Source organism: Thunnus thynnus, chromosome 1 (genome assembly GCF_963924715.1).
Source record: "Thunnus thynnus chromosome 1, fThuThy2.1, whole genome shotgun sequence".
NCBI lineage: Eukaryota > Metazoa > Chordata > Actinopteri > Scombriformes > Scombridae > Thunnus > Thunnus thynnus.
The window spans coordinates 16,057,378-16,070,034 of record NC_089517.1 but is presented as its reverse complement, the minus strand read 5'-3'; the positions used below and the strand labels follow the sequence as shown (position 1 = coordinate 16,070,034).

Sequence of the window (12,657 nt, the reverse complement as noted above, 5' to 3'; positions counted from 1 at the left end):
ATGTTTCTGATTTTAGGTTGACACCATAGCAGCAGATGAGAGTTTTACGCAGACAGATCTAGGTGATCGTGTTCTTCGCCTCAATACTGAGGTCAGGGAGGTGGGGCCGGTGACACAGAAGGGTTTCTACTTGGCCTTCCAGGATGTGGGAGCTTGTATTGCTCTTGTGTCTGTCAAGGTCAGTGAACAGGGTGGTGTGACTTATATCCGCATGAAACACTCCCATGAACTTTGTTTTTGCTTTGTGCTGTTTGTTATTGTGCTGTTAAATGTTTTAACTGTGACCTGCTGAAGGGACTGCATGATGATAATTAGCTACAAGCTAACTCTGATACAGTACATCAAATTTATGTCTAACATGGTCCCTTACAAATTAAAAAAAAAACAAAAACTTGTCAGTTTAATTTCTTTCACAAGACTGGCAGCTCTTCAACGTCCTACTTTACTGTTTTGCATAAGGTGTTCTACAAGCGCTGCCCTTCAACTCTACGGAACCTGGCGGCGTTTCCCGACACCGTGCCACATATGGACTCCTCCTCTCTGGTGGAAGTTAGGGGTGCCTGTGTGGAGAACGCAGAAGAGAGGGACACACCCAAATTGTACTGTGGTGCTGATGGGGACTGGCTGGTACCACTGGGCCGCTGCGTCTGTAGTATTGGCCACGAGGAGATGGATGGCTACTGCCGGGGTGAGAAGTAGTTTTGTATGTTTTTTGTGCGTGTGCGTGTGCGTGTGCGTGTGTGTGTGTGTGTGTGTGTGTGTGTGTGTCTGTGTGTGCAAAATCTTAGAATATACAGAGTCACCAACAGCGTACTAAAGCTGCAGATGCAAACACATTTTGTAAGTAACAGAGAGCAATAATAGAGGAGAGAAGAGAAAAGAAAAGGGGAAGAGAAGAGCAGAGAAGAAAAGACATTGCATCACATTAACAGATCTCACGGGCTTTCCCCCATCATCTGCAAGAACTTGAGTTTACTGAACTGCGATGCCCTCCTCTCATTCTCAGATCCTGCATTCTTGTCTGATCCTTTCCATCCACATCTCTTTTCATCTCTTTTCAGCTCCGCCTCCCCTCATCATCCTCTCTTGTCCTCCTTATTTACTCTCCACTTATTCCCCCTTCCTTCTCTTCCTTGTCTATTTCCTCTGTTTATTCCTCTCTTTTCATTCTCACTATTGCTGTCTCTCATCCTTTTATACTATGAGATCTTACAACAATGTGAAGAGATTAGCTTATGTCACCCTGAGTTTCCTGACATTTCAAAATCATTACTTTTGTTCTCATGAGGACCTATCTGGACTCTGTCAATTATGTTCTTCAAATGGGAAAGTAATTTCTTGTAATATCAAGCTGTTTTCAGTTTACTGGTATTTACATGCCTGCTTTTTCCTTGATAAATACAACACTAGCAGATATGTGAAAACATTCATCCACATTCATTTTTGGGATGCTTCCATTCTAATTATTCATGTCAGCATTGCCTAAATGTGCCCAATTGTCAGAAAAACAGATTAAGGAAGAGTTAGAGAAACTGTTGAGTTGCTCCAGATAGTCTTTGGCCTGGTTTCTTAATTATACTGTGCCGACAGACTGGGGACTAGCTGGCTAATCGCAGTCATTTGTTAGTTTCACTGCTAATTTAGCCTGCATCTCGTCTTTTCTGAAAAAACTCCCCCAACTCTTTCTTTCATTCATGAGGCAGGTGCTAAATTAACCTACACTGCATAATTACAATTGAAGTGCACCCACTGTTACTTGCTACATTTTGCAGACTTAGGGCGTGTGTCCATATAGCATTTTTCTCCTGCAGAAAAACACTGGCAGGGTGCCGGGGAGCACTTGCATGAAGCATGAACACTGCACATGGGTTTTGTTACTATGGCATCCACTCTTCTTCTCCTTCTCAGCCTTTCTCTCTTTCTTATACTTGCCCCTCATGTATTTCCATTTTGATTGGCAGCATTCACCTATAATCAGATAAGTGACAACATCTAAAAGGATGCAGATTGACATTAGCTAGGTACCTTACTTCCCAACAGAAGATTGACTATACAACTAACAACAAGCTTACAATGCATAGGGTGATAAAAGGACAACACTCACCAGCAACAATCGTGCAGTTTCTTTTTTCTTTCTTAGTTTCTGTCTAACATATCAAAAAGCTCAGGATAGCCAGACATCACCATAACAAGCTTCTCCTCCATTTTCTTGGTTACCAGGGTGATGAGTCCCTCGCCGGAAGGCAAACACTGTAATGACCATCCACAAGTTTTGAGGTTTAAGACATCATGTTAATGAACTGATGATCATCCTTGGACATTTCGGTGTCTTCTTTTTGTCCAGCATCAGGAAAGTCCTGCTTGAACTGCAGTTGCCAGAGCTCTTTTGTTCATTTGTTTGTTGTGATTTGTTGTGAATACTTTCTTTATTTGAGTGTCCCTGCACTAGTGGCGGCTTCTTTTATGTTTCCATAGAGTGGGTGTAATAAATACCTAACTTAAATGTTGACAAAGTCATCAAAATCCTTGAACAATGAATGAAGACTTAGCTTGACACTCCAATGATTCCCCTCGTCCTTATCCACACCAAAAAAATCCACAGGACCACTCAGTAAAGTTGAACTGTTTATTTTGACACAAAAAATTAACAGAACAATTGTCCATTTCCAAGGTTATCAAATTACTGAATGAAATTCAAGCAAGAATCATTAATGAGAAAAAACAAAGAAAGAGGTCAAAAAACTGGATGGGTCCATTTGCCTCTTGCCTGACTGCCTTGAGATTACAAACTCTCGTCTCTTGAGAATATCCAAAAACAAGTAAAGGTGCACAGTTACTAGAAAGCAACAATGATAATCACCTCTTCCCATAAATGAGATTTTATGCATTTTAAATTATCTACACACATTTGATTTCTTGCTCATTTTAAGTGCAAGGAATCAAACAATTAACTTATCACATTACTGCAAATATAAACCATAAATACATCAACCTCCAAAATACTGTAAATATTCCTTCTAAATTAATGAACCATGTAAATTACTGTTATTTTATGCATGAACTTAAATTATTGCATGCTAATCAGTCAAGCATCAATAAACTGCTTTTAGGCTCCTACACTCCTCATTGGGAACAATTGGAAAAAAAGATGCTGGTGCTCTAAAAAACACTATATAGACACAAGCCCTTACAGAAGTCTCAGTTGGTTGGGGTGAAATTCATGTACTACCCTTGTGGTGATGCAGTAACTCAGGTTATTACAAAGAGAACTCTAGCAGTCATTAGTATAGCTGATATGTAGGACAGGCTGTAATATCTTCTTCATTTGCTCCCAGGGTGTAATTTTTCTTTTTATCTGCTTCTCTTTTATCTACTTTTTATTTATCTTTTCTCTCGCTCACTCTCTATCTCAAATATGTAGTTAAACAACACAGAAGCCTGTCAGGAGAGATTACAGATGAGACGGCAGTTTAGGAGCAGCACTCTCATGGTGTCCCTCATATATAGGCTATACTATGTCCTACATCTATACACCCTATTCATCCCCTTTGGCTGACAATAGTTGCTAGCTCTCATTTGTACTGTAGTTGCAACAGTGTCAGGGGGATCTTGACAGCCACTGCAATGAATAGGTCAGTAACTCATGTGGCATTAACCCACTTGGAACTGAAAATGATGTGTGTCTGTTTGTTGGTGAGCATAGATGGTAATCATACCTACTGTACACAGTATTCTCATACCAACAAACTCAAGTTGACAAGCAGACATCCCAAGTTTACAGTAGGAACGTACAATATAAAATCCTCTATTGTAATGTACATTGTGATATAGTCCATTTTCTGATAAATCAATTATTTATGGATGAAATAACTAGACATAAATGTCTGTTTTCAGATAATCCTGTAAATTAAACACCAATCACCAAACACCAAAGATATACATTACTGCTTATTGATTTGCAACATAACCCAATACCCACAATGCTCTAAGAGATATTAAAAGGACAGCTACCTTGGTATACGGTATGGCAAAATCTCTGACGGTTTACAAATTCATATCATTGTCCTATCACCCCACTAACAGGGCTGACTTCAGTGAGATTTGAGGATGTTTTAGGGTGATTTGTACCACTGACACAATAGTCTCACTGACATTTTACACAAACATTTAAATAATTACTCCAGTACTCATATGATCAGGTACGATTGCCACACTTGAATTTGTGATTACTGGCTATTAACTCCCTAAAACTACTGGGATTTGTAATGACAGTATTGACAATAACAGTACACATGCAGCTCCTTGCAGAGAGCACAGAGTCACCAGATAAAGATGAACTTTTTGACTATAGGGGAATTGTAACACAGCAATTCTAAGCATTTGAATGCTGCACAATAATACTGTATGTGAATATGCATACTGTAAAGCATTTCCAGAAATACTGTATTACACAAAAATATAAATATTGCTTCTTTTAAATAACAGTTTTCTGTTATTAATAATCACAATCACTTACTGATTACTAAGCAGCTATCGTGGCATAGAGGTAAATATATTTTCCTCTTGGACATATACAGGGCTGCAACAAAGGATTATTTACATTATCGATTAATCTGCCAGTTAGTCTCTTGATTCATTAATTAATTGCTTGGTCTATATAATGTCAGAAAATAGGGAAAAAATTCCTATCACAATTTACGAAACCCCAAGGTGATATCTTCAAATAGTTTTGTTCGACCAACAGCCCAAAACCTAAAGATATTTAGTTTTAGATCACATAAGGCAAAAAAAAAAGCAGAAAATGCTCACAAGTGAGAGGCTCGAACCAGTGAATGTTTGTTTTTAATGTTTGCTGTTTAGTTTTCTGTCAGTAAACAGAAATTATTAATTGACTCATCATTTCAGCCCTAAACATATAGAATATTGAACTAGCTACCGACTAAAAACTGGTAAATTAGTATCTTCAACAGAAAACAGAACAGCAGCAATAAATTCATAAGTTCAGCAACAACATCCTTCTTATAGCAGTCCACATTCAGTACTCCCACTTGGAATACAAACAACTACAGATAAATGTAATGAAGCACAATCATAATTTAAATGAGTTAAAAACTCAGATCACTTACGCATGGGCAACTGCCATCATTGCATTAATGGTAATTAATCAGAGTGCAGAAGAGGCTTGTGATACAGAGCTGTACACAGTTACCTACGTGGTTGGTGTACCCATACTTACAAGAGTGACCAATCTGTAGCAAATAAAACTTGGAACTGTTAGACATTTTCATTTTTGACAGAGCTAAACTAGTTTTCCCCCTGCATCCAGTCTTTGTGTAGACTAAACATTTCCCAGAGTTATCTCTGCACTGGATGCACAGACATGAATCTGATATCGATCTTATCATCTGACCAAAGGCAAACAAGCATATTTCCCAAAATGGCCGTTCCTTTAAGATTCACCCTTTTCTGAAATACTGTTGTAGCATCCTGAGCAAAGGAAACCAGAGATACTGCTGTGCTGTGTTGTTTTGTTGTGCAGTAGTTATTGCTGGGTTCAGAAATGACATTTTATCTATCTATCTAAAGCATATTCAGCTGTTGAATTCTCAAATGGCATCGTTGAACTCAATAACTTCAGGTTAGAAGAGGCGATCCGTTGTAAGAACGCATTGTTGCCTTGTAATTAATGATTTATGGCCAATTATTTACTCTCATCAATAATTTCCATAGGTCTTGCAGAGTAGAGCTCATGCTCTGATTAAGATGTACACTTTGCAAGTAGTTGCAGGAAGTTTAGGCATGAACTTGCGATGACTTCTGCTTTCTCCTCGTTTTCATTTTGGAACACTGCTTCAAAGGGTACTGTGATCAAAGCTGTCTGAGAGGCAGCATGGGGAAAGAGCAAAAGAGGGGGAGAGAGCGAGAGAGACAGAGAGAGAGATGGAGAAAGAGAGAGAGAGAGAGAGAGAGAGAGAGAGAGAGAATGAGAGAATAGGGAAAACCCCAGCGCTCCCAAATATGAGCACAGCTTCGCGCTAACACGTCCATCTTTCCCTCCCAGCTGCCTAAACAAAGGCATCAGCGCTTATCAAACCCTGCTTTCCACCCCGATAGCATTCTGCCAGACTGTTTTGACATCTCAATCGAGTGCTTTTATTATTCTATTCCTTTCATTCAGTGTCAGCCACAAGAGGATTACTCAGAGATAGGCTGGTTATATCATGACCTAGATAAGGCAACATCATAGTGCTAATGCTATTTGTTCCACATCCTTTCGTCACACCATCATATTCAAAAGGAAGCACTGAGCTGGGGGGAAGCTAATAGAGATGTCTTTTGGAATTTGGTTTGAATCAGAATAAAGATGCAGACAAGACCAAAAAACCCACCAGAAGGCTAAGTGATTACAGTCAATAGTTGAAAAAAATCTTCTATATTCAAATATTTTGGTTTCAACAAAACCTTTTGAATGTCAGTTTTTGCAGCTAACAGCGCATGTACTATTTCTTGGAGCTGATATCAACCAAGCACAAATAATTTCTTCTTATTAGGCTACTTGAATGGTGAAGAAGCAAATTAACAGAGATTTTTCGAGTCCCACAATGAAGTTGGTCAGTTTGTTTTTTTCCTTTTTCTTTTTTCCGTAACCACTCCATGTTCTCCAGAAATTGACCATACTTAGCTTGCTCACTGACGACCTCTGGTGTCTCAAGACTCAGGATTGATTTGGCTAGAAAACTACAAACCCATGACCTCAAATTCAGGCAAAGTGGAATAGGAAATGCGGAAATCAATACATTCTCTTAGCTGTATCTGAGCCACTGTGCCCGTCTCCTGTCCATTAAGGACTGTGTTTACTCTGGCCTCTAACGCAGCTCACCCAGACTACAGCATCACTCATTCTCTGTGAACTTCCAATCTGCATATCAAAGCTGAGAGACCAGGGTAAACACAGTCTCTGGCTCCATCTGTTTCTGACAACGTAAAGCCAAGAGAAAACTTCCAACTCTACGCACCCAAACAACTCAAAATCTCTTAGCAGGCATGTCATTACATTCCTGCAAATGCGCAGGTGATGCACTTTATTTGACCGAGCCTCTATAGTTGATCTATTGAAACTTATATCTCCATCACTCTTAAGTGTTGCTCCTAACCTGAGGTCAGTGTTTAATCAGTGCATGGTGTTTTACTAACAATGGATCAAATGACTATGTAATGTGAAAGGGCTTGCTTGTGGTGACAAATCCAGAGAATTATCACCTGACTCTGCAATTCTCCTCAGCTCTACAGAGCTAAATAGCATCTTTCAGCTAATTGTTTTGGTTTTCTGGCTTGCAACTTTACTGTTTTGATTCACTCACAATGCTCTCATCAACTCATAATTTCCAGCAGGCAGCTGTATTCAGCAAAAAAGCTCTAAAAATCTGCTGCACACTACCTGCCCACTACCAAATGGCAGACAGGTAGCTACTAGCTGGTGGAATGGAGCAGTTAGCATCTAAAAAGCCAGATATGTCACTCAGGAGTTGACCAAACCAAAACAGAGCAAAAAGAGTTCATATTTTTCTGACATTTGACAGGTGGACACAAACATGACTCCAAATAAATGCTGATGTTGCTCCATGTCTAATGGAAGTGTAAGAAGCCAACTGTTTTACTAAAATGTTTGCCAAATAAATTTTATAAGGTGATAGATAAGGGGACTGCCCATTGGCCCAAAGCCCCATCATTCCAAAACCCCAATAGTTCAAAAAATGTCCGAACATTTAATATAATTCAGTTTTAGCTCCATGTTAAGTAAATAAACCTGATGTTTCCCAGATAATGCCTTAACAACACAGTTTACACATTTTTATAACTGCTGATTTATTCAATCAGAGTTCTACTGAGTGAAATATGATGCCAAAGTTAGCAGAAGACCTCAATAATACATAAAAAGTCTGTTTTATAAGGTAATAAACATGATCAGTGTCTAATAATCAATGACACACTGCCATTATTTATGGTTAGGCGTTCCAATTAGATTACCTGTCGTCTTTTGCCCTTAATATCTTAGTGTATTTTGACATGCTTGTCAAGAAATAATTATGTTTTATGGTGTGACAGCACTGTGGTTGAGGTCTAGTTAGGTTTAGGTACAGAAACCACTTGGTCAGGGTTAGGGAAAGGTCATGGTTTGGTTTAAAATCACTTGCACGTCAAGGGAGAGTGTGTATTTTCGGAGCAACGGGCCTTTGAAACAGTGGGCTTTTGTTTTTGGGATAACGGGCTGTCAGACTATGGGCTTTTGGTCCAATGGGAAGTTTTTCGAACTATTGGGTTTTCGGAATAATGGGCCATCGGACCAATGTCATTGCACCATAGATAATATGTCAGTGTTGTGTGGACAGCTTGTTGTGCTTCCCCCATGTGACTAAAAAATGTATCAATGCAGATTTAAAGGGAACATATCATGCACATTTACATGTCTATATTTTTAATCTGGGGCTCAAGTGGAATATCTTTGCATGATTTACAGTTGAAAAAATTTATCTTATAATGACCTTTATGCAGCCCCTCAGTTCAGCCTCTGTCTGAAACAGGCTATTTTAGTTCCTGTCTCTGTTAAGCCTCCCAGAGAGCCCAATCTGTTCTGTTTGGTTAGCTTCTGGAAGACTTCCGGCCACTTGGGAGACTACGTCAACAAACCATGAAACAAACTATAGTAGTAGGATTTTACTACTTTTTCTCGTCCTTCACTTGAAATGTCAACATCTAAAATATATCCGTACATGTTCGCGCCTGAATCTGAGCCAAAATATCAGTGGACAACGCAAACAACACATGGAGAAACCTTAGTGACAACATTTGCAACCAAGGCTACGGAACAGACGACTGTTTATGGGCATGTGTTCTTTTCTTCCTTGCCAAGAGAAGAAAAAGATATCACAAATGAAGCGTTCAGAGCAGGTTGAAGCCTGGACTTTGACCATGTTTGACATAGATATCCAACATAACAGTATATAAATAACAGAAAAAGCGTAATGTTTCCCATTTAAGTGATCAGAATTAAATATTAGTCACTTGCTGTGAACTAGGCTGTGATTTTTAATGAAATAACCACTGCTAAATCAGATTAAAAAGAGTCAAAGAGGATGTTTGGCTTGGGATGGATATCTAGCACATCAGTGATGTCAGTGTCTTCAAGGAAACTACTAAACTATTCAATGGTGAAGAAAATATGCATTATTGTTATATGTTTTGTGATGTTTTGTGTGTGCAGCAGTATTGGTTTGTATTGGAAATACATGTTTTGTGCCAGTACTGTTCCTTTCATGAATAACAATGCCTTTCATGGCAAAAAGCCAAACAACTGATAAATTGGATCTCATTATGTGTCTGTGTCTGTGCATGTGTAAGGGAGACATTTTCAAACTTTTTTGATGGAAATAGTGGTATGAGTATTGTAATTGCTTTCTGAAGGTGATCTCAGCAGCTTATACCAGAGAGCAGGGAGCAGCTGGAAATTCAAATGAATCTGTGTGTTTGTTGCCTTTGGCAGGAGCTCAGCATAGGAGGAAAGTAATATCCAAGTGAATGAGGTGTCTCAAAATTGGAAGCTGGGTAACAAATTACTCTTCTCATTAGGAGCTAAAGCAGCAACTTGATTTTGGCGAGGATTTCTGTCTGTGTGTCAATCTTTAGTCTCATCACTTTTCCATATCTGTTTACTCAATTATGTCTACCTACTTATGCAGATAGTTTTTTCCTTGTGTCTCTTTCCTTCTTGTATGTTTTATTTTCAGTCCACCTTGCATATCTACAGAGCCCGGGAGGGGCCATGGAGAAAAAAAAAAACAAATTTGTGCTTTAGTAATTTTTGCCCTCAGTTAAGTAATTTGCGCTCTCGATTTAGTAATTCATGCTCTTGAGTGATTCATTTGTGCTGTCGATTTAATCATTTGTGCTCTCGATGTAACTATTTTGACAGTCAGCCGGGAGAAGAAAGTGATGAAGAAGAAGTACTGATCCAAGCCAAGCTTGATCCAAGGCAGCCAGGAAGCGCTCCACAGCCGTGGATGTACTACGAGAATATAATACACAATCTAGACATATATGTTTGCATGTTCTCCCTGTGTCTGCGTGAGTTCTCTCCGGCTTCTTCCCACAGACCAAAAACATGCAGGTTAGGTTAATTGGCAGCTCTAAATTGCCCAAAGGTGTAAATGTGAGTGCGAATGGTTGTTTGTCTCTATATGTCAGCCCTATGATTGACTGGCAACCTGTCCAGGGTGTACCCTGCATCTTGCCCAATGTCAGCTGGGAGGGATGGATGGATGGATGGATGGATGGATGGATGGATGGATGGAAGGAAGGAAGAAAGGGAGGAACCTTGAAGCTGAGTTTTTATGAACTGGATGACATCCGCAGGGATATGAAGGTATTTACGGCAGAAAACTGTTATCCTGTATTCTACACTCTACAAAGGATCTCAGAAATAACACAGTGATGTGCTTAAAGTATATCCACATATCTTAGTCTAAGATCAAAATAAAACCTTATTAAATCCAACACATCCACAGTGAGGGTGTACGCCAGACAAGAGAATGGCATGAGGGTGAAATCCATTAAATCGAGAGCACGAATTATTAAATGGAGAGCACAGATTACTAAATGGAAAGCACAAATTACTTGTTTTTTTTATCCATGGCCACTCCTGGGCTCCGAATATATCATCTCTTTCAAAATTTTAATTCTCTCTCCCATTCATAACTTTGATCACTGCTTTTCCAAAACATAGCGGGATATACAAGCACTAAGAAACATCCAATTGCAAACTTAAAGCAATAGTTGACATTTTGGGAAAAACGCTTATTTGCTTTTATGCTGAGAGTTTGATGAGACGATCAACATCACTTTCATGACTGGACAGTAAATGTGAAGCTACAGCCAGGCTGGTTAACTTAGCTTAGCACAAAGACTCCAAACAGAGGGAGCCTGGCCCCAGCCAGAGATAGCAAAATCCACCTACCAGCATCGTAAAGCTCACTAAGTAACGTGCCATATCTTGTTTGTTTAATCTGTAAACCTAAGTAAACGACAAGTGAGTTGCGGCTATGACAATTTCTTGGCTGGGCACAGTAACTTTCTGGAGCCTCCGCTAGTTGCCTGGCAACCTCATGGTGATGACAAGACACCATCAGGAGCATACTGCGAAGTTACAGAGGTGTCCTAACATACAATTCACAGAAACTTGTGAGCCATTAAAAAAAAAGTATTTTCCATTTCCATGGTATAAGCGTATGTAATACAAATTCAGATTGCTGGGAAAAACAGATGAGTCTTGCTCCACTCTTTCATATTGATTGATCACTGGTTAATCAAACCATTTTCAGCTAGTTCGATCTCTGTGTACAATGGGAACAAGCAGAAATATATTCATAACAGTCCAATTTGTTTTTGTTCAAAATAATATTCCAGGCTGGCATCACAGACCGCACTTCTACACGTCTCTAGCAATGAATTATTAGCAAAGATTGAAACAAGTGAGCTGAATCGTGCAACTATAATACTCTGACAAGTTTCTAGCCTCAGGTAGACTCAAGTAACAGCAGTTTAGCCTAGGAAGTCTGACATTCATTCAACAGTCACTCTCCCAGGGGTCTCCCAAGCAAACATACAGTGCATAAGGACACTAGAGATACAGTTGGTCTGCATTAGAATCTATTAGATTTGGTATACTTACAATTAAAACCTCCACCACTGCATGACTGTGTGACATACTATGAAACTTCACTGTAGAATAAAAAGGCCTAATAACAGCGGAATTATCGTGGTGATGTTTCTTGATGGAGGCAATAATGCATTAGACAATAAAAGGCTTATGTAATATGGACTGTTACTGATGAGTTGAGGAAGATAAAATTTTGAGATGGCTCACCACAGTGTCTTTCTAGCTCTAACTGGGGGGAAAATATTAGAATGCTAAAATCATTAAAATCATAATAAACCTTCTGGCTGTCTGCCGTGAAGTCTTGATTGAATCTCCCTACCTTACCTTATCTTTTTTGCTCTCTGCATTGTCTGTCTTATATTGCATATTTATTTGCTAATTTTGAAATTATTACACCATCCACACACATATATTCGGACACACATCACTCTGCAGTGAAATGAATCCCAGAATATTAAAAAATAATTAAATAACTTCACTATTAGTGCTAAATCTTTCTCTGCTGACATAGGTCTGGGAAGAAGGAGCCAATCTGCAATGGTTTTGGCATCTTCTGATAAGCTTTAAGGAAAAAGCGAAGGAGAGGAAAGCGGGAGGAGAGACGGGAAAAGGAAAAATATTGGAAGAAAGATGAGAAAATCAAGAAAAGATGAAAATTGTGGCAGAGCAAAACAGTTGGAGGAAAACTGGAGAGATAAGGAAGGAGAGCTGGTTGAACTAATATAAAAAAAAAGAAAAAAGAAATGGGAAAATGGAACGGGAGAGAACTGGAGGAAGTAATGAGGTAGGAAAGTAAACCGGGGTATGGCTGGAAAACCGAAGAATTCTTAGGTCAGCAGAATGGACCATATAGTAAGTGGATGGAGGTTTTAGACTGTAAGCAGGCTATAATTGCATTTTTATAATACATTATTTGTATGTTAATCGCTTGATTTTTTTTTTAC

At 39.1% G+C, this 12,657-nt stretch overlaps 1 protein-coding gene across 1 annotated transcript in view; it reads left to right on the top strand.

The window, feature by feature from the left end:
• LOC137181180 (ephrin type-A receptor 6-like) overlaps nucleotides 1-12,657 on the top strand; it is a 41,885-nt gene that overhangs the window by 1,088 nt on the left and 28,140 nt on the right. Inside the window, 2 exon segments of the mRNA XM_067586702.1 lie at nucleotides 17-178; nucleotides 460-688. Of these exon segments, the coding sequence (XP_067442803.1) occupies nucleotides 17-178; nucleotides 460-688 (391 nt within the window).